Raw genomic sequence first — 21,691 nt, forward strand, 5'->3', positions numbered from 1 at the left:
TAGATACGGAAAAGGCATAGGACAGAACTTGGCGCTTCGGAATCCTCCGTGATCTCACTGGAACGGGAATCCTAGGCAACTTACTGAATGTGATTCAGAGTTACCTCTCCCATCACACGTTCCGTGTTAGGGTAAGTAACGTTCTTTATCGTGCTTTTACGCAAGAGGTTGGTTTTCCACAAGGTGGTGTGCTAAGGTGCTCTTTTTATTCTCAAAATGAACTCGCTCCATGCTGTCAAACACCGTACTGTTTTATTTTGTATGTGTGGATGACATGTAATCATGTAATGTAATAGAAATAATGTAATCTAAGTATCTGCGACTGGTAAGTACAGCTTCGCTTAAATTGTTTAAGTGGGCAGACGAGAACCGTTTTAAACTAAACCCTCAAAAAAGTACGTGCGTTTTGGTCTCTAACAAGAGAGGTACACTGCCAGACACAGTAATAGATCTCAATGGAGAACGGCTCTCCGTGAGCCGTGAATACAAGTTTTTATGGATCCTTTTTGACAGCAAGTTAGGTTTTCTCCCGCATCTGAAGTATCTTAAGGCAAAGTGCCTCAAGACTGTGAATTTGCTAAAATTATTGTCACGCACAACCATGAAGAAGCGACAGGATATTCTTTGTAAGCTTGTACAAAGTCTAATATTATCACGTCTTCACTACGGAGCCATAGAATATAATTCTGCTATGCCTAGTACTTTGAAAATCTAGGCGCCCTCACGACTAGTCCTGTGCAAAGCCTGTACGTTTAATCTAAGAAATGGTCTTCATATTTCCAAAGGACATATTGAAGCTTTTCCTACGCCTTGATGGTAAAATCAGCTGTAGGGCATTCATGTCATTCAATCATTCACTTGTCCACGGGTAGGCTGTTCCGTAACACCTCAGCCACTAAGCCTCATTTGTCCCTTCGATTGGAAGCAGTCAGACGAAACATGCGTCCCTCTTTTAGAGAATGTTCTAATCGCTCCTAATAGGCTTCTTATGCCTTACGGGTGACAGTCTATCCAGTGCGACACCTCTTTTTCAGAAGTATCAAAAGGAGCAACTCAGGCACACATACATTCGCATTTTGTTGAACTTAGGGAGAGGTATTCTTGTCGTCAGTTTTATACAGATGCTTCGAAGTCTCCTCATGGTGTTGCTTATGCAGCTCTTGGACCATCGATTTTAATAACCGGTACATCATATCCATATAGTAGTATATTTTACGGCGGATGCACACGCGATCCTCTCTGTAGTTAAACATAATAAACAGACAAGTCTCACTAGGGCTGTGGTATTTACGGACTCATTGAGTGTAGTCTGAACAATAATGAGTTGACGAAAACGCAAAAACAATATTTTTAATCAACTGTATTCATTGCTACACTCTGCTTATACGGATAAACAAGTCGTGGTCCTTTGCTGGGTGCCTGTCTACAGTGGCACCCAGTCTGTCTAATCAAGCTGCTGTCGAGAACGCCACCTCAGTAGCTTTTAGGGACACCGACACAAACCTACCCATTCCAGCCAAGGACCTTAAACCATGCTTACGTCACAAGCTAAGGAAACACTAAAAGAAAGAGTGGAATTCCCAGGTGCTCAATAAGCTGCACTTGATCAAACCCAAGTTAGGGCACTGGATATTCGAGGAAACGACACGACACAAGGAAGTGCTTCTTTGTCGTCTAATGGGTCATACCTTCGGCAACCACTTTTGCTTAATGTAAGTGATCCTGCCTCATGTCGAAGGCGTGGCGACAGCCTTACAGTTCTCCGTGTCCTGGTCCAGTGCAGAGAAATAGAAACTGAGCGTAAAAGGTATTTTCGTTCTGCGAATCATCAGCGTTTCCTACTTGACCCAGCATTTTTAAAAAAAGACGAACCGCATTTTAGCCTGGAAACAGTTTTTACTTCTTTATATGAAGTTTGCATCTTATAAATCATTGAACCAGGTCGTGTTTAGTACAGCCTGGCCTTTGAAGCTGTAGTTTCACTGGCATAAGTTTCTGTAGCACCTGCCTCCCAGTTCTTGCTTTACACCGACAGCCCTGTGGAGGGTGTATGCATCCTTTCATATGGCTTCACACTGAAACGTTTAGGCCCTTTTTTATCTTGAGTCATTGTCATTACTCTGCTGCTTATATATTTTACGCAGTTTACAGTGACTCGTTTTTTTGGCCTCCTTACAACCACATAACATCTACATTTACAGCTCAATTTGATCGTTTCATATATATTACTTAAAGAACCCATTACCATATGCCATGGCGCTCTTTGGCCATAGCTGGCCCTCGCGCCAATAAACGCCATAAATTATCATCATGATATTCATGCCATGAACAGTGATTTATTTTCGTCATACTCTTGTCATACCATGCCAATTTAGGTACATACCAATGTAACGAAACGCAAATGAGAGCACAACCATGACGTATGCGGCTAGATAGCTAGACGTAGCGTAGACGTATCTAGATATAGATAGACGTAGATATAGATAGACGTAGATATAGATAGGCGTAGATGTAGATAGACGTAGATGTAGATAGACGTAGATGTAGATAGACGTAGATGTAGATAGACGTAGATGTAGATAGACGTAGATGTAGATAGACGTAGATGTAGATAGACGTAGATGTAGATAGACGTAGATGTAGATAGACGTAGATGTAGATAGACGTAGATGTAGATAGACGTAGATGTAGATAGACGTAGATGTAGATAGACGTAGATGTAGATAGACGTAGATGTAGATAGACGTAGATGTAGATAGACGTAGATGTAGATAGACGTAGATGTAGATAGACGTAGATGTAGATAGACGTAGATGTAGATAGACGTAGATGTAGATAGACGTAGATGTAGATAGACGTAGATGTAGATAGACGTAGATGTAGATAGACGTAGATGTAGATAGACGTAGATGTAGATAGACGTAGATGTAGATAGACGTAGATGTAGATAGACGTAGATGTAGATAGACGTAGATGTAGATAGACGTAGATGTAGATAGACGTAGATGTAGATAGACGTAGATGTAGATAGACGTAGATGTAGATAGACGTAGATGTAGATAGACGTAGATGTAGATAGACGTAGATGTAGATAGACGTAGATGTAGATAGACGTAGATGTAGATAGACGTAGATGTAGATAGAAGTAGATGTAGATAGAAGTAGATGTAGATAGACGTAGATGTGGATAGATACTGTGAAAGCGGGAAATGTTCGCCAAGAAATGCTCGGCATTTAAAATACAGCAGGCACATTTTTCTGCGATGCAGCCGACCCAGAGGTTGTTCCCGATGAAGACGAGCTGGTCAGGGAAGGAGACACATACAACGCCGTCCTCCGCGGCCAGCTTGGGTCGCACTCGTTGCTGATGGCCACAGAAGTGAAAGCTGTGGACCCTTCTGTTAAATGCGAGTCGGGTTCCACGGCTGGCTACGTGGAGTTTAAGACGAATCGCGTATTATCTCCTCCTTGGCATCGTTCCGACTTCTACAGGTAAGTGTCCACCGTATTGAATATCAGTTTTCTTAACATCCGTTGCGACCTGGATGTCGAAAAAGAACCCTAGCGGAAAAGGTTAGCCTAATCACAATTTTCTCGGAAATAAATCGGAACCGTTATTTATTAAGTGTTGTCGAATATAATGTGTACAGGAAAAAATGATGGTTCAGACATATAGGACCGTTGTAGGCACTCAATATGTTCGCCATTTTTTCAAACAACTTATTCAGTCAGCACGCCAACGTGGCAGATTATCACGGCTAAAAATTACATTGTGGGGAAGAGTAGGTACAAACGTTGGGTATGGGCCAGTAACTACTGCCACGTCGGCGGATACGCTTGCACTTCTGAATTCAGCCATGCCCTTTGTGTGCTGTGGACGAAACATTGCTCCTGGGGCTCCGCTGACTCAACATTTTTGTTGAGGTTCCCCATTCCAGCGCTACATAAGAGGTCAAAAAGCTGGCCATAAAGAGGTAGGAAAGCTCATTACTGAAACTAGATCTGCCGCAAAACACACATATGCGAGGAGGACACAGGGAACGAAGAAAGCTCGGTGTCCTCGACCAGGTTAAAACGAGTGGTAGTAGGTACGCGGATGCGCCTAACCAAGATACGAGTCGCTGATAAATGGCGTCGCTTTCTTAGTGCTTGGCAGCCGTAGCTGTAGAAGGCACGTTAGGTTTGTATTTATTACTAATGGTGATACAACGTATGGTTGGAGACTAGAAGGACCACAACGACCTGTGCACAACTTTATCAAGGCACAGTGAACGTGATTTTGACTTTGTCCGTCCTTGAAAAGTGCTAGACTGCCCGCCCAGCGCAGTTGCGCAAAAACGATCCGTTTGCAGTTTAGCATAAACTCTCGTTGTTGATCGTGCTGAAGCATCTAGGCGCTGATTTGCTTCTCTAAAGAAGCAGCTAATTGATCGAGAGGTCAAATATCGGCCTCTTTGCTTGGGACTGATAGTTTGGAGTTACAATGTTTGTGATACAATATGAAATCGCGCTGACTACGAAACCACAGCCTATGCACCACGTTTCGCCGATCACGAATCTAATAATAAATACCCGGAGAGACAGAGCAACTTACTGATTATGCCGCTTTGAAGGTAGTGAGGCGTCCAAGCTATGCATGCCGTGTGCATACATTCATGATGTTTCTAATTAATAAACTCTGTTTTGAATATGCCCTTGAAATTTTGCTGTGTGAATTTTCCTTCGTTTTCTTCCTTTTTCTTCTTTTATTCCCTTTACCCCTTTCCCCAGTACAGAGTAGCCTGCCGGTACTTGCACAGGCTAACCTCCCTGTCTTTCCTTCCCTTTTCTCGCTCTCTCTCTCTTTCTCCTGCTGCATCTGAGCAATTCATTCATAAGCTGCATTTGACAGCAAAATACGTCTCCACTGATTCTTGTAAGGATCACTGGGATGGATGGATGGATGGATGGATGGATACAACTTTCTTGTATGTCCGGCAAGGTTTAACGCGACCCGCGCTCAGGTCTCCCACGGAGGAACGTCAAGGCCCTGCCTCAACGCCGCTTCACGGGCTTGCTGGACTGCCCACATCTGAATTCCGAGGTCTGAGCTGCGCAGAGCGGCGGCCCACCTCGACGACAGGGTCTCCGGAGTAACTGCCATCCCTCCTATAACTACATTGCACTCTCACAGCATGTGTTTGAGTGCTGCTGGTCCTTCCTGGCACAATTTGCACGTGTCGTCCTGATGCTTATCTGGGAAGATACGTTTGTGACGGAATGGATTAGGGAACATGTTTGTCTGGAGTTGTCGCCAGGCGACGGCCTGCCTCCTGTTCAATTTGGGACTCGGCGGTGGGTATATCCTTCTGGCGTTCAAATATGCACTGGTGATGTCGTTGTATCTGGTGAGCCTGTCCCGTTCTGCTCGAGAAGCGTTCGCTATTGTGCGAGAGGCGTTGCCCTGTTCAGCGCGGCGGGTCATGTCTCGCGCCGTCCGGTGCGCCGTCTCGTTTAGGTTCGGGAGCGCGTCGCCTTCCGTGGTGACGTGCGCGGGGAACCATATGATCCTCGAGCTCGCGGTTTTGGATCTGCCCGCTTTGGCCAGAATAGACAGGGCTTCCTTGGAAATTCGACCTTTGGCATAATTCTTTATTGCCGTTTGCGAGTCACTGAGTACAACTTCGCATTCCTGTTCTGTGAGGGCCAGCGCAATCGCTACTTCCTCCGCTATTTCCGAGTGTTTGGTGTATACACTGCATGCGGTTCTGATTTTTGACTCTGCGTCTACGACTACGGCGGCGTATGTTTGGCCGTTCGCATATTCGGCTGCGTCGACAAAGCGCGCGTTTCTCTCCCTGCCGAATGAACGGAGCAGAGCCTGGGCTCTTGCCTTTCTTCTACCTCGGTTGTAATCGGGGTGCACGTTTCTTGGGATGGTTGCCACCGTAATGGTCTCTCTGATTTTGTTGGGGATTTGCATTTTCTGGCCGTGCTGGTTGTGGTACGTTATGCCGAGCGTGTTCATAATGTGTCTTCCCGTCGTGGTGGTCGACAGGCGTTCGAGCTGCGAGATGCGTTGTGCTTCGGCTATTTCTTCTATGGTGTTGTATATGCCCAGCTGAGTCAGGAGCTCGGTACTTGTCGATTCCGGTAGGCCCAGGGCTATCTTGTACGTTTTCCTTATGAGCGTGTTAATCTTGTTCTTTTCCGCGACGTACCAGTTGTGGTAGGCGGCTACATAGGCGATGTGGCTGATAACGAATGAGTGGATCAGTCGAATGACGTTGTCTTCCTTCATGCCCGCGTGTCTATTGGTTACTCTCTTTATGAGTCTCGTGGCGCTGATGACTTTGCCGTTGATCTTCCTCACGGTTTCACCGTTAGCTCCGTTGGCCTCAATGACCATTCCGAGGATTTTAATCTTGTTTACTTTGGGGATTGCGTTTCCGTCTTGGGTGTACAGGCCGATTTTCTCGTACTCCCGGGGTCCTGTGTAGCTCTTTGGGCCGGTAAAGGAGTAGTTCGGACTTGCTCGGGGAGCATTTGAGGCCCGTTCCTTCGAGGTACTCTTCCACTTTGTGAATGGCCGTTTGTAGTGCGTGTTCAATTTGCCCATCACTGCCGCGGTCTGCCCATATCGTTATATCATCTGCGTATATAGCGTGGTGGATTCCTTCGATTTCACGTAGTTTGCTGGGGAGACCCAGCATGACTAAGTTGAAAAGGAGCGGAGATATAACTGAGCCCTGGGGGGTACCTGCACTTCCCTGGGTTCGTTCTTCGGACTCGAGGTCGCCAACCGTGAGGGTGGCTTTGCGATCGTTCAGAAAGTCCCTCACGTAGTTGTAGGACCTTTCCCCCAGGTTCAGATTAGACACTTGTTTAAGGATCGACTCGTGAGCGACGTTGTCGAATGCTTTCTCCAGGTCTAGTCCTAGGATGGCTCTGGTGTTTCTTGTCTTGTCGTCAAGGATCTGGTTCTTTAGTTGTAACATGACGTCCTGCGTGGACAGGCGGGATCGGAAGCCTATCATGGTGTGGGGGTAGGCTTCCGTCTCTTCTAGATGGCTGTTGATACGGTGCAGGAAGGCGTGTTCCAAGACCTTACCCACGCACGACGTGAGAAATATTGGGCGTAGGTTCTCCAAACTCAACGGCTTTCCGTGCTTGGGTATGAGGATAGCCTTGGACCTCTTCCACTGCTCCGGGATGCGGCCTTCTTTCCAGCACTTGTTCATATAGCCCGTGAGTTTGGTAACAGATTTGTCGTCCAGGTTTTTGAGCGTTTTGTTGTTAATCCTATCCGGTCCTGGGGCTGACTTACTGTTGAGTCCTTGGAGTGCCGTTCTGATTTCCGCCTCACTGAAGTCTTCATCTAACTTGGGACTAGGACTGCCAGTGTACCGGCCGTGCTCGACCGTCGGTCGTTGCGGGAGGTATTCGTCGCAGAGTTTCATGACGATTTGCTTCTCGCTCGCCGCCCCTTTTTCTTTGTGCAGAAGTCTCTGCATGTCGGCTCTTTGCTTGGATTTGCACTGGGTTTCGCCCAGCAGGTGCCTCAGCAGTCGCCACGTATTTCCGTTGTGGAGTTGGCCATCCGCGGCATTGCAAACTTCGTCCCACTGTTGCTTGCTCAAGGTGTTGCAGTGCTCTTCGATTTGTTTGTTTAAGTCGGCTATCTTTTTTCTCAGCTTTCGATTGAACCGCTGGCCTCGCCATCGGGTTTGTATGGATTTCTTGGCTTCCCAGAGGTGGGCGAGGCGACTGTCCATCTTCTCCGTCAGGAAATCGGGAGTGATGGTTTGCGTGGCCTCCCCGACATCCCTGGTCAAGTCTGCGATCCATCTGTCAATGTCACCGATTGGCCCGTCGTCTTGCCTGATATCCCGGTGCTTGCGGAACTTGTCCCAGTCTGTCCATTTGAAGCTTTTGACTGGGAGGGTGGTTCCCGCTCGGGGGATCGTGATCTCGATGATCATGTGGTCGCTACCTAGGTCTTCTAGGGTGTTTCTCCAGGTAGCCCTCTCGATGTTTTTGACCATTGTTAAGTCCGGTGTGGTATCTCTTGCAACCGAATTGCCCATACGCGTTGGGGCGCTGGAATCCGTGATGAGCGTGTATTCCAAGTCTTGCGAGTCCTGCCATAACTGTTTGCCCTTGGTTGTGGTGTGGCCGTATCCCCAGGCATGGCACGGCGCGTTGAAGTCCCCACCCACTATTAGCGGGTTCAGGCCGGCGAGCTCGGCTGCCTTTTTGAGCAGGGAGAGAAAACGCTGCCGTCTTTTCGATGGGCTACTGTATATCTTCAATATGAAGATGCTATTCTTTTGCGTTCTGTTAGGAATAATTTCTATCATTATATGCTCGGCCTGCGACCCTTTAATCTCATGTTCAATGGGTACTAGACCCTTTCTGATTAGTGTGGCGATGCCCCTATCGTTTTGGAATTTAGGGACGAGGGCGTGGTAGCCCGGGATGTTGGCCGACGCGCCCACGGTTTCTTGTAGCATTATCACATCGGGTTTGGGTTGGATGTTTCTTACGTATTGTTGTAGGACAGGTTTTTTCCCGGCTATACCTCTGCAGTTCCACTGCCAGACCAATAACTCTTTATCGTGTCTGGCCATCCTGGAGTCTTGAAGAAGAAGCTGTTGAAAAACTGGAGCGGTGCACGGGGGGCGGTGCCAACATGGGAGCGTCTGAGATTACGGGATTTATATTATGATTTCCCATGTTTGGCTGTGGTGATTGCGACAGAGACGGTGCCCACATCGCACATTCTTCGAGCTTGACCACCCTGGCTGTGAGGCCGGATATGGCGGAAGACACATTGCCGATTGCACTTTGTAGTTCGGTAAGCATGGCTTTTATTTCTGATCTCGCCTGTTCGGCGCGGCTGGTGTCTTGGCTTTGTACGGCTCGCTTTTTCGCGGGTGGGGTTGCTTTGTCCTGTTCCTCGCCATTGTTGCTCGGAGCAGGAGTACTGACGGGAGTGGGTCTGGGGATTTGCGCGGGAGGCGCGACCTTTCTCAGTTCGCGTACCTCTTGGGTTAGCTGTTGTACAAGGCTCCTGAGCATGGCGTTCTCACGTTTTATTTCTGCAATAATCTCATTGTCTATGTTCTTTGTGACTTGCGGTTCTGAGGCAGTTACTCCGTAGACCCCGCGCCTCGGCGCACCCTTGACCGCGCCTGCCCAGCTCACCTTTTCTGGGAGGGCCTGGATGGATCTGGACCTCGCTCGGCCCGGTCCTGGGGTGCGACTGCGAGCTCTGCTCCTCGACTGGCTGTGCTGGCGGGAACGAGGGGTCCCGGTAGCCGACGTCGATCTGGACCTGGCCCGGCCTCTGGATCTGGATCTTGGCTTTTGCAGGGTGGGGGCTTGATCTTCTCCGGATTCCTTGACCGCCTCGAGTTCTGCTTCCGCTTCGGCTCTTTTCCTTTCCCATCTTCGTTTCTTGACTATATACGGGGTCTTGAACTTTGCTCGGCAGGATTTGTCTGCCGTAGGGTGTTTCCCTCCGCATAAGCGGCAGTTTGGCGTGCACTGGTGATTGGGGTCTGGGTTCTTGGCACCGCAGCCCCTGCAGATCTTGTCCTGGGGATTTGGGCAGACGTCCATACGGTGCCCCAGTCTACCGCATTGGTGACAGATGTCGACCTGCTTCCTGTACAGCGAACAGCGAAGCAGAGTGCCTCCGTACCTGACGAGAGTGGGCACTTTTAGGCCTTCGAAGGCGATGATGACTGTGGTCGTGTTGCTAAGACGCTTGGCTGCCAGGGCTGTCGGGTTCCTGTCGTTCACGATCTTGGAGTTAATTGTCCTGGAGTCTTCTTCGAGAGGTATGCCTCGGATGACCCCCTTGGCCGTATGATCGGGCGCCGTTTCATACGCGTTGACCTCGTATTGGCGGTCGCCGATCCTGATGACCTCGAGCTTCCTGTATTTTTCTGCGTTGGTGCTGCTGGGTGTGCTGATAACGACGATATGTTGGTGGGTGTTGGGGCAGACGGTGTCTTCGCTGGCGTCTTGATCGGACACTCCTGCAGCCCGGTATATAGCTGACGCAATCCTGACTGCGCCGATCGTTGCGGTGTTGAGGCCGCCCCTGGGTCTAACGACGGTCTTGATGTCGTTCCTCGGGAGAGCCGGCATTCTGCTGGCCTTGAGTATTTGTTGTTTTACGTTCCGTGAGCGTCGTGGCGGTTGTCGACCGTCTCCCTCGCCGGTGCGGGAGTAGGCTTCGTTCTTAGGTCTATCCCGCGATGCGCTGGGGCCGGACCGGCTTTTGGAGCCGATCATGCACCAGCCGGCATCTTCACCGAATTCCTCGGGAGACATCTCCTCTCCTTCGACCTGGACCTCCATGCTTGGCAAAAAGTGATTCTTAGGGCTTGGGTATTGTTAGGCCTGGCGGGCGGTAGCTCGCCTAGGCTTGCCTCCAGGCGAGCCCAGCGTCTGAGCGCGGCGTCGGCGTTGCTCGGGCGGAAGCGCTTTCTAAAGTAGCCAAAAAACGTTTCCCACCTTGAAACTTGATACCAGCACGCTCCTGGCAGCTTGCTGCAATCGAAAATAGCTGAGCTAGAAAATTAGCGTTCTGGCTCGCAGTCACTTCGTCTTTGTCGTCCCGGATCACTGGGCTGCTATTAAATACTTCGGGTTTCCAATAAACAATCGCTGATCCCATAATGACGGCGGTAAACCGAAACCTTTATCCACGCAGCACTCAAAGCTTCTCGCATGGGTCTATAAAGAATAACAAGGACGTGGCTGCTGTTCCTGGAGTCGGAATCGCAACTTCTAGTTTTGCACTGCATCCTCAACCACTGAACCACTGGGCCAATTCCGAAGATAATGCAATGCCGGCTGACCCGAGGCGGAGGGGAAGCAGGCGTTAAGCACTGCCTATATGTGGGCCGATTCCGAAGGTAGTGCAACACCGGACCGACTCGCGGCGCAGGTGAAGCAGGCGTTAAGCACTCCCTATTCGTGGGCCCATTCCGAAGATAGTGCAATACCGGACCGACCGCGGCGGAAGTGAAGCAGGCGTTAAGCACTTCCTATACGTGGGCCAATTCCGAAGACAGTGCAATGCCAGCCGACTCGCGGCGGAGATGAAGCAGGTGTTAAGCACTCCCTATATGTGGGCCAATTTCAAAGGTAGTGCAATACCGGACCGACTCGCGGTCCGGTATTGCACTCCCTATTTATTTTATTTATTTATTTATTTATTTATGGTACCCTCAAGGCCCGAAGGCATTACAGAGGGGAGTGGGAAAACGGGAAGTATAACAATAAAGTACGGAAAATAAACAATACAGTGTGTTAGTAATTACTAATTATACAATACTATGTAATATCTTGCCCAAAATTTGTAAGTACGACAGACAATGTAAAAAAAGTAGCATCTTGATAATTCCTGTTCTTACAATGTTAACCAGTGTCGTCCTTAGTCACTTGTAAGTACGGCAAGTAAATGAAATAACATGTTAATAATTCCTAATTATACAATGTTAGCTAAAGCCTTACGAAACAGTTTGTTGTCGACAATAGATACAATTTCACAGGGAAGGTGGTTCCACTGCCGTGATGATCTGGGAAAGAAAGATTGACTGAAAGTGTTAGTGTTGCCTGTTTGAAGTCTGACCTTATGGTGATGATCGATGCGGCTCGATAGGTAATGAGGTTGAGAAATGAAGTTACTGTGAAGGGAGGAATGGTAATAAAATTTGTGAAACAGTGTCAAACGTGCTATTGTTCTACGAGATGCAAGTGATGGAAGAGATAGATTGTCTTTCATTGATGTTACGCTAGCGTTACGGTTATAATTTGAAAATATGAATCGGACTGAGTTATTTTGGACAAGCTCGAGTGAAGAAATAAGGTTTTCATGGTATGGGTCCCACACAGCTGCAGCGTATTGTCACGTGGTAGTGACGGTGAAGAAAGAAGCAATACGGTGGAATACAAAACTAGCTTTTATTGGGCGAACCTGTGCCCACAAAAACAGGCTACACTTATAGCACAACGAAAGCGGCGAACACGGTCGGCGATCGTCGGAAAAACTGATTAGCGGGTCAAGCGCGTCGGCTTTTATAGATCAGTCGTCGAATGTTCCAGATTAACTGATGGGACCCGCGTGTCTTCCACAAAGTTCTACACCATTCGTGTCACGCGATGAAATCTGATAACACAAGGTTCGGCGACAACAGACACGCGGATAGAAGCGTCGATAACTTTCCAGAAACGTCGGATACATGCAGGCGCGTCCCTCGCTGTGCGATTACAGTTGTTAAGCGGCGAAACGTGGTTGCCCGATAAAGATAAGTACACGTGTCGTTACCCCCCTCTTAAAAAGCATCGACCCGATGCTGCTAACAAACGAAAGTAACAAAGAAAAGCACTCGTAGCAAAGAAAACAACAAACTAAGGAAGTTCATCAGCGTCCGTAAAATGGTTTAAGGCGCACCACGTGGACCACTTCAGATCGTGCGCGGCGCCGCTGTGAGTGCGAAATGCCGTCTGGCACGACCTCATAGTCTAGTGCGCCAATACGTCGGATGACCTTGTAGGGTCCGAAATAGCGTCGCAGCAGCTTCTCACTGAGTCCTCGCCGGCGTATCGGGGTCCATACCCAAACACGGTCGCCGGGCTGGTACTCCACGAAGCGTCGTCGGAGGTTGTAGTGTCGGCTGTCGGTACGCTGCTGGGTCTTGATCCGTAGGCGGGCGAGCTGTCGGGCTTCTTCGGCGCGCTGGAGATAGGTAGCGACGTCAAGATTCTCCTCGTCAGTGACGTGCGGCAGCATGGCGTCGAGCGTCGTCGTGGGGTTCCTGCCGTAAACCAACTTGAATGGCGTGATCTGTGTTGTTTCTTGCACCGCCGTGTTGTAGGCGAAGGTGACATACGGCAGGACCGCGTCCCACGTCTTGTGCTCGACGTTGACGTACATTGCTAGCATGTCGGCGAGGGTCTTGTTCAGGCGCTCCGTGAGACCATTCGTCTGCGGATGGTAGGCAGTTGTCCTCCTGTGGCTCGTCTGGCTGTACTGCAGAATGGCTTCGGTGAGCTCTGCTGTAAAAGCCGTTCCTCTGTCGGTGATGAGGACTTCTGGGGCACCATGTCGCAGCAGGATGTTCTCGACGAAAAATTTCGCCACTTCGGCTGCGCTGCCTTTTGGTAGAGCTTTGGTTTCAGCAAAGCGGGTGAGATAGTCCGTCGCCACGATGATCCACTTATTCCTGGATGTTGACATCGGAAACGGCCCCAACAAATCCATCCCAATCTGCTGGAATGGTCGACGAGGAGGTTCGATCGGCTGTAGTAATCCTGCTGGCCTTGTCGGTGGCGTCTTGCGTCGTTGACAGTCTCTGTATGTCTTGACGTAACGGGCGACGTCGGCGGTCAGACGCGGCCAGTAATACTTTTCCTGTATCCTCGACAGCGTCCGGGAGAATCCGAGGTGCCCAGCGGTTGGATCGTCGTGTAGGGCGTGCAGTATTTCTGGACCGAGCGCTGACGGCACCACAAGAAGGTAGCTGGCGTGGACTGGTGAGAAGTTCTTCTTCACGAGCAGGTTGTTTCGTAGCGTGAACGAAGACAACACGCGCTTAAATGCCCTAGGGACAACGTCGGTGTTCCCTTTCAAATACTCGACGAGGCCTTTTAGCTCCGGGTCTGCTCGTTGCTGTTTAGTGAAATCTTCTGCGCTTATTATCCCAAGGAAGGCGTCGTCGTCCACGTCGTCTTGCGGCGGGGGATCGATTGGGGCGCGTGATAAGCAGTCGGCGTCGGAGTGTTTTCTTCCGGACTTGTATATTACCGTTACGTCATATTCTTGTAGTCTGAGGCTCCACCGCGCCAGCCGTCCTGAAGGGTCCTTTAAGTTAGCTAGCCAACACAACGCGTGGTGGTCGCTGACGACTTTGAATGGCCTGCCATAGAGGTAAGGGCGGAATTTAGGTGTAGCCCAAATGATGGCGAGGCATTCCTTTTCAGTCGTAGAATAATTACTTTCCGCTTTTGACAGCGACCGGCTAGCATACGATATCACCCGTTCAAGTCCTTGTTTCCTCTGGACTAGGACGGCACCGAGGCCTAGGCTACTGGCGTCAGTGTGGAATTCAGTATCGGCGTCCTCGTCGAAGTGTGCAAGTACCGGCGGCGACTGCATGCGTCGTTTGAGTTCTTGAAATGCGTCGGCCTGCGGCGTTTCCCAATTGAACTCGACATCAGATTTCGTTAGATGTGTTAGCGGCTCCGCGATGCGCGAAAAGTCCTTGACAAAGCGCCTATAGTAGGCACACATGCCAAGGAATCTGCGCACTGCCTTCTTGTCGATTGGCTGCGGGAACTTTGCGATGGCAGCTGTCTTCTGCGGGTCGGGGCGCACTCCAGATTTGCTGATGACATGGCCTAGGAATAGAAGCTCATCGTAAGCGAAGCGACACTTTTCCGGCTTCAGGGTGAGCCCTGATGACTTGATGGCCTCTAATACTGTCGCAAGCCGCTTAAGGTGATCGTCGAAATTTCCGGCGAACACGACGACGTCATCCAAGTAAACAAGACAGGTCTGCCACTTCAATCCTGCTAAAACCGTGTCCATCACGCGCTGAAACGTTGCAGGCGCCGAGCACAGTCCAAATGGCATAACCTTGAATTCATAGAGGCCGTCTGGCGTGATGAAGGCGGTCTTTTCGCGATCCCTTTCGTCGACTTCTATTTGCCAGTAGCCAGACTTGAGGTCCATCGATGAGAAGTATTTAGCATTGCAGAGCCGATCTAATGCGTCGTCTATCCGTGGGAGGGGGTATACGTCTTTCTTCGTGATTTTGTTCAGTCGACGATAATCGACGCAGAAACGTAGGGTTCCGTCCTTTTTCTTCACTAAAACAACTGGAGACGCCCACGGGCTTTTCGACGGCTGGATGATGTCGTCGCGCAGCATTTCGTCGACTTGTTGTCTTATAGCTTCGCGTTCTCGCGTCGAAACTCGGTAAGGGCTCTGGCGTAGTGGTCGAGCGCTCTCTTCGGTGATTATGCGATGCTTTGCGACTGGTGTTTGTCGAATCCTTGATGACGTCGAAAAGCAGTCTTTGTATCGTCGAAGCAGACTTCTGAGCTGTTGCTGCTTAATCACGGGGAGACTTGGATTTATGTTGAAGTCTGGCTCGGGAACTGCGGTCGTCGGGGTAGATGCAACAGAATCCGAGAGGACAAAGGCATCGCTGGTTTCCTGTATTTCCTCGATGAATGCGATCGTCGTGCCCTTGTTGATGTGCTTGAACTCCTGGCTGAAGTTTGTCAGCAACACTTCAGTTTTCCCTCCATGCAGTCGAGCGATCCCTCTTGCGACGCAAATTTCGAGCAGTAGACGTTGGTCGCCTTCGATGACGCCTTCTACATCAGCGGGTGCTTCGGTGCCGACCGAAATAACGATGCTGGAGCGAGGCGGGATGCTCACTTGATCTTCGAGCACACTCAAGGCGTGGTGACTACAAGGGCTCTCCGATGGTATCGCTTGATCTTCCGACAGCGTTATTGACTGCGACTTCAGGTCGATGATTGCGCCGTGTTGGTTCAGGAAGTCCATGCCGAGAATGACGTCTCGTGAACACTGTTGCAGAATAACGAAGGTGGCAGGGTAAGTCCGGTCATGAATGGTAATTCTTGCCGTGCAGACTCCAGTCGGCGTAATGAGGTGTCCTCCAGCGGTCCGAATTTGGGGGCCCTCCCATACAGTCTTAACCTTCTTCAACTGGGCGGCGATGTGTCCACTCATTACGGAGTAATCGGCCCCTGTGTCGACTAAGGCAGTGACTGCGTGGCCGTCGAGAAGCACGTCAAGGTCGGTGGTTCTTTGTCTGGCGTTGCAGTTAGGTCGTGGCATCGGATCACGGCTGCATCGTGTTGAACTGAAGCTGGAACGTCGCTTCGTCAAGTCGTCTTTCGTCGGTGTAGTCTTGGCTTCCTGACTTCGTCGGGACGGCGGCGTGTCATCATTAGGTCGTCGAGATGGTTTCTTCGTCGTCGTCTTCGTCGGCGGCGGAGGATCTTCGTCAGTTCGACGAACAGCAACCGCACCTCCATCGGTTGCTGCTTTTAGTTTTCCGGATATGGGCTCGCAGAGCGGCCCCGGGCTGGGCCGGTGTATGGTCGGTGCTGCGGCGACAGGTAGCGACCTGGTGACGGCGAACGGGACGGTCGTCGAGGGCTCCACTGAGTAGCGGCGAGGTAGTCGGCGATGTCACGAGGGCGTTCACCTTCCCTCGGGCGCTGTGCGTTCACGGCGAAGCCTCGCAATCCCAGGTCGCGGTATGGGCATCGGCGGTACACGTGGCCGGCTTCGCCGCAGTGGTAGCAGAGCGGGCGGTGGTCGGGGGCGCGCCAAATGTCCGTCTTCCTCGCGTAGGTGCGCTGGGCGACGGGTGGGCGTGCTGGCGGCGGCGGCGGTGGACGACGGAATTGTGGCGTTACAGGGCCCTGGCGTTGTCGCGGAGGGGGAGCTTGACGGCGTGCGACGGCGGCGTAAGTCATCGCTTCTGGCTGGGGCTGCGGTAATTGTGGTTGCACCTCAGGAACTCCTAGCGATCGGTGCACCTCTTCCTTCACGATGTCGGCGATCGAGGCCACTTGAGGCTGCGACGATGGCAAGACCTTGCGCAGTTCTTCGCGCACGATGGCCCTGATGGTCTCGCATAAATCGTCCGTGGCCAGTGATTGAATTCCGGAGTAGCTTGTTGGCTTGGTGCGTCGGTCAAATTGCCGGTTCCGCAATTCCAGTGTCTTCTCGATGCTCGTCGCCTCACGAAGAAACTCGTCGACGGTCTTCGGTGGGCTTCTTACCATACCGGCGAAAAGTTCCTCCTTTACACCACGCATCAGTAGACGTACTTTCTTCTCCTCGGACATTTCTGGGTCGGCGTGGCGGAACAGACGGCTCATTTCCTCAGTGAAAATCGCGATCGTCTCATTCGGCAGCTGCGCTCTTGTCTCCAGTAGAGCTTGGGCTCGCTCTTTTCGCACGACGCTTTGAAATGTTTGCAGGAAGCCGCTTCGGAAGAGGTCCCACGTCGTCAAGGTGGCTTCTCGATTCTCGAACCACGTCTTGGCGGTGTCCTCCAATGCGAAATAGACATGTCGTAGCTTGTCGTCGCTTGCCCAGTTGTTAAACGTAGCGACCCTCTCATACGTTTCCAGCCAGGTTTCCGGGTCCTCAAATGTGGAACCGCGGAACGTTGGTGGTTCCCTGGGCTGCTGCAGCACGATGGGGGACGCTGGGGCTGCCATTGCGGTTGCCTTGGCCACAATCTTCTTGGTCTTCTCAGGTAGAAGTCCATGCTCCGGGGGCAGCTGTTGAAGACGGCGGCTTGCTCGGTGGTCCGGGACTACGTTGGTGTTCTCTTTGTGGTCTGGGCTGGGATCACGGCTTGTCGGGGGCGTCCTGTACATGGACGAAAAGCACCTCCACCAGATGTCACGTGGTAGTGACGGTGAAGAAAGAAGCAATACGGTGGAATACAAAACTAGCTTTTATTGGGCGAACCTGTGCCCACAAAAACAGGCTACACTTATAGCACAACGATAGCGGCGAACACGGTCGGCGATCGTCGGAAAAACTGATTAGCGGGTCAAGCGCGTCGGCTTTTATAGATCAGTCGTCGAATGTTCCAGATTAACTGATGGGACCCGCGTGTCTTCCACAAAGTTCTACACCATTCGTGTCACGCGATGAAATCTGATAACACAAGGTTCGGCGACAACAGACACGCGGATAGAAGCGTCGATAACTTTCCAGAAACGTCGGATACATGCAGGCGCGTCCCTCGCTGTGCGATTACAGTTGTTAAGCGGCGAAACGTGGTTGCCCGATAAAAATAAGTACACGTGTCAGTATTCTAATTTAGGACGCACTAATGACTGGTAAAGTAATAATTTTAAGGATGATGGAGCTTTGGAAAACTTGTGGCGTAAGTAACCGAGCATGCTATTAGCTTTACTTATTATGTACTGAATGTGAATGTTCCAGGTTAGTTTTGCTGTTATATGAACTCCTAAGTATTTGTATGAGTTAACGGGTTCTAGAGGAATATTATCTAGATAGTAAGTAGGAAGAGTACTGGTGTTCCTCTGCACGCGCATTTTACATTTATTATTATTAAGTTCCATGAGCCAAGTGTTACACCAATCAATCACATAGTCCAAGTCAGACTGAAGAGCATTAGTGTCGTCGTTAGTAATTATTTCACGATATATCACACAATCGTCAGCAAACAAGTGAATATGAGATGTCAATGAAGAAGGTAGGTCATTAATATAAATCAGGAAAAGTAGGGGCCCTAGTACTGATCCCTGAGGCACACCAGAACGAACCTCAGTCAATGATGAATCATAATTATTCGCAGTAACAAATTGATGACGGTTAGTAAGAAAACACTCAATCCATTTCAGCAGGTTACTGTCAAGGTTTAAAAGACTCAGCTTGAATAGGAGCAGTTTGTGGCAAACCTTGTCGAATGCTTTGCTAAAGTCTAAAAATATACAGTCGGCACAGGAGGCGCGGTCTAAAATACAGTGTAATCTATGAGTGAAAGATATTAGTTGGGTTTCACATGAGAATGTTTTGCGAAAACCATGTTGAGCAGAGGTAAAAAATGTGTTCGAGTCAAGAAAGTTAACGAGATTAGTAAATATAACATGTTCAAGAAGTTTGCAACAGGTGCTGGTAAGCGAAATCGGGCGGTAATTCAGGGGTGAGTTTTTGTTACCAGACTTGTGCAACGGAACCACCTTCCCTATTTTCCATTGAGCAGGCAGAGTACAAGTGTTTATTGATTGCTGGAAAATATTAGCAAGTATTACAGAACAGTATGTGTTAGTGTTTTTCAAAAATTTACTATTAATGGTGTCATAACCGGGAGCTGAGTTTAAAGGCAAATCATCAATCAGCCTAGCAATACCTGCAAAGTCAAGGGCTATGGGTTGCATAATGAGATAGTTGTAGTGCTCTGTGTGTGGTAGATCAATGTGCGATGAAGTGGAAAAATTGTTTGCAAATGATTCACAGAGAATGTTTGCGCAAGCTTCATTTGGAATAACTTCACCAGACGCATCTTTCAAGGTGATCGAGCTATCAGAAGACGGGTTAATGAGGCGCCAAAACTTTCGGATATCTGTCGTAAACATGTCAGGTAATGTATGGGATAAGTAATTGTCTTTAGCATTTTTTAGCGCAGTTAAGTATAGATGATTGGCAACGTTATAGGTTTTCCAAGTTGTTTTACTTGCAGATGATTTAGCTAAGCGATAGAGACGTTTTTTTCTGTTAGATAGACGCTTTATATAAGAGTTATACCAAGGGGATTGAGGATTAGAAGTGATGATGCGATTAGGAATGAACTTTTCAGTTAATAGGCGTACTTGGTCTACAAATATATCCCAATTTGACTGGACCGTACGGTTCTCAAAATCAACAAAAAATGTTTGAATAAATGACGATAGTTCATTGTTAATGGCTTCAAAGTTGGCTTTCTTGTAATCGCGTATTACTTTCTTAACTTTTATCCTTTTGGGATAGCAGACTTTTAAACCGAATGTCAGTAAGGTATGGTCGCTAATACCAGGTAGGTATGTTATAGAGGAAGGAAGTTCTGGTCGATTAGTTAGGATTAAATCAAGCGTATTAGCGGTTCTGATTGATGATCTGGTAGGCTGAGTCACAAGTTGGGAAAATGAAAATAGGGAACACAGTTCACAGAAATCTTTAGCCTGAACGGAAAAAGGCTTTACGGTGGGTGGATGCGTATTCCATATTAAATTTGGAAAATTAAAATCGCCAAGTAAGAATAACGGTGTTGTAGGAAAACGGGAAAAAATTAGATTAATAGCATCGTGTAGCTGTTCCGTGAAAGTGGCAGATGACGAGGGTGAGCGGTAGCAAACGCCGAGGATTATCTTTGTGTGACCGAGAGTTAGGCAAGCCCACGTGGTTTCAAGTTCAGTGTTAATATTTATATGAACTGATGGAATATCTTTAGAAATTGCGAGACGGACGCCTCCTCCTCGACGTGCAGATCGGTCACAGCGGTAGACAGCGAAATTGCCGGCGCCACAGAAAGTATCATAATCGCGCACATGTGCAGGAAGCCAAGTTTCTGTCAAGGCAATAATTTTTGCATCGCACGTGTCGATTGCCGAAGATAAAGAATGAAATTTATTCACAAGACTTCTTATATTTGTAAAAAGAATAGGCAAGTAAGGTAAAGCTTTTTGTGATGTTAGGCCACTACCCCTTACGCTTCCCTATTGTAACGCACGTAGTGGAACCGAATGATTCTGTAATGTGCCAGATGCACTCTGCGCTCTTTCACGGACGCTATAGGTAGATGCGTCGTAAATATAACATTTACTGTTCAGAAACAATTTATTGTAGCGGAGTTTAAAGTTGGGGGAACCGGGGTGACTGGTGCCGAACTCGATTAACTTTTTGCGAGCAACGCGGGTGGGAACCGAGAAGTCTTCGCTAATAGTAAGGTTATTTTGTTTGAATTGATCGCGCAGCGCGAACACTTTCTCCCGGGTTTTCGAATGTGAAAACTTTGCAACTATGGGGCGACACTTGTTAGGATCGAAAGGGCCGAGGCGATGTGCGCGATGGAGGGCGTCATCAGGAAATGTATCGAAGAATGATTTAATCGTTGATATTAGCTTGGTCTCGGTTTCTTGCCATGATTCTTTTGTGTCAGGGATACCGCGAAATATTAGGTTATCACGGCGCGATCTGTCTTCAATGTCAACGAGGCGTAAGTCAAGCGCTTCCAAGCGACAGGTCGTACTGTTTACCTTGTCATTTACTTCTGAGATTGCTTTGGTTACTTGGTCGACGTTTTTAGATTTTTCTTCAAGTAAATCTAAGCGATTTTGGAGACCAGTAATTTTTGTTTCAATGTTTCAATCTATTCATACGTGGGCCAATTCAGAAGATAGTGCAATGCCGGCTGACCCGAGACGGAGGTGATTGAAGCGTAAACACTCCCTATACGTGGACCGATCCCGAAGATAGTGCAATACCGGACCAAACAGAGGCGCAGGAAAAGAAGGCGTTAAGCACTCCCTATACGTAGACCCAACTCGAAGATAGTGCAATGCCGGAACGACCCGCGGCCGAGGTGCAGTTTGTCATTACGGCGCTCACATAGACTGCTTCGCTGGTCATCCTTCATCACAAAGTGGAATGGCGCTCAGTTTTTCTTTTGTAAGATTTTTCTGACGCCAACATTTGTTCGTAAGTTCAATTCGAGAATTCCGCCCCTGGTTATTTCCTGCAATAACGTGCGAAGGCTGCCTTCCTATTTATATAAAAAATTTGTACAGCCTACCAACTTAATCAGTAATATCTGCTCTCAAAAGTTGCGCAGATGTTGAAGAGAGCCATCAGCCTGGGAAATATCTGAGTGTATTCACAACAGCTGACATTTATGATGCTCAAAAGCTCACAGTTTTATAATCGTTTGTATCAGGTATATGGTGCGCCGTTTAGTCTGCGTTGACAACTGAAACTCCTGTACCGAGTAGACAGGGAAAACAATTAAAAGTCAAAACTTCATGTACGAAATTGTGGTCCGCATGAACAGACAAAGAACACCATTGAATTTTAAACACAAGTATTAATTAGTGGCTGAAGCTGGGAAGGCGGTTTATTGGGAAAGCG

At 48.9% G+C, this 21,691-nt stretch overlaps 1 protein-coding gene across 1 annotated transcript in view; it reads left to right on the forward strand.

Moving 5' to 3' along the window:
* LOC126522267 (decapping and exoribonuclease protein-like) overlaps positions 1-21,691 on the forward strand; it is a 59,507-nt gene that overhangs the window by 31,372 nt on the left and 6,444 nt on the right. Inside the window, exon 3 of the mRNA XM_050170986.3 lies at positions 3,270-3,492. Within this exon, the coding sequence (XP_050026943.1) occupies positions 3,270-3,492 (223 nt within the window). The remainder of the gene's footprint in view (positions 1-3,269; positions 3,493-21,691) is intronic.

The sequence above is a fragment of the Dermacentor andersoni genome, chromosome 6 (assembly GCF_023375885.2).
Source record: "Dermacentor andersoni chromosome 6, qqDerAnde1_hic_scaffold, whole genome shotgun sequence".
Classification (NCBI taxonomy): Eukaryota; Metazoa; Arthropoda; class Arachnida; order Ixodida; family Ixodidae; genus Dermacentor; species Dermacentor andersoni.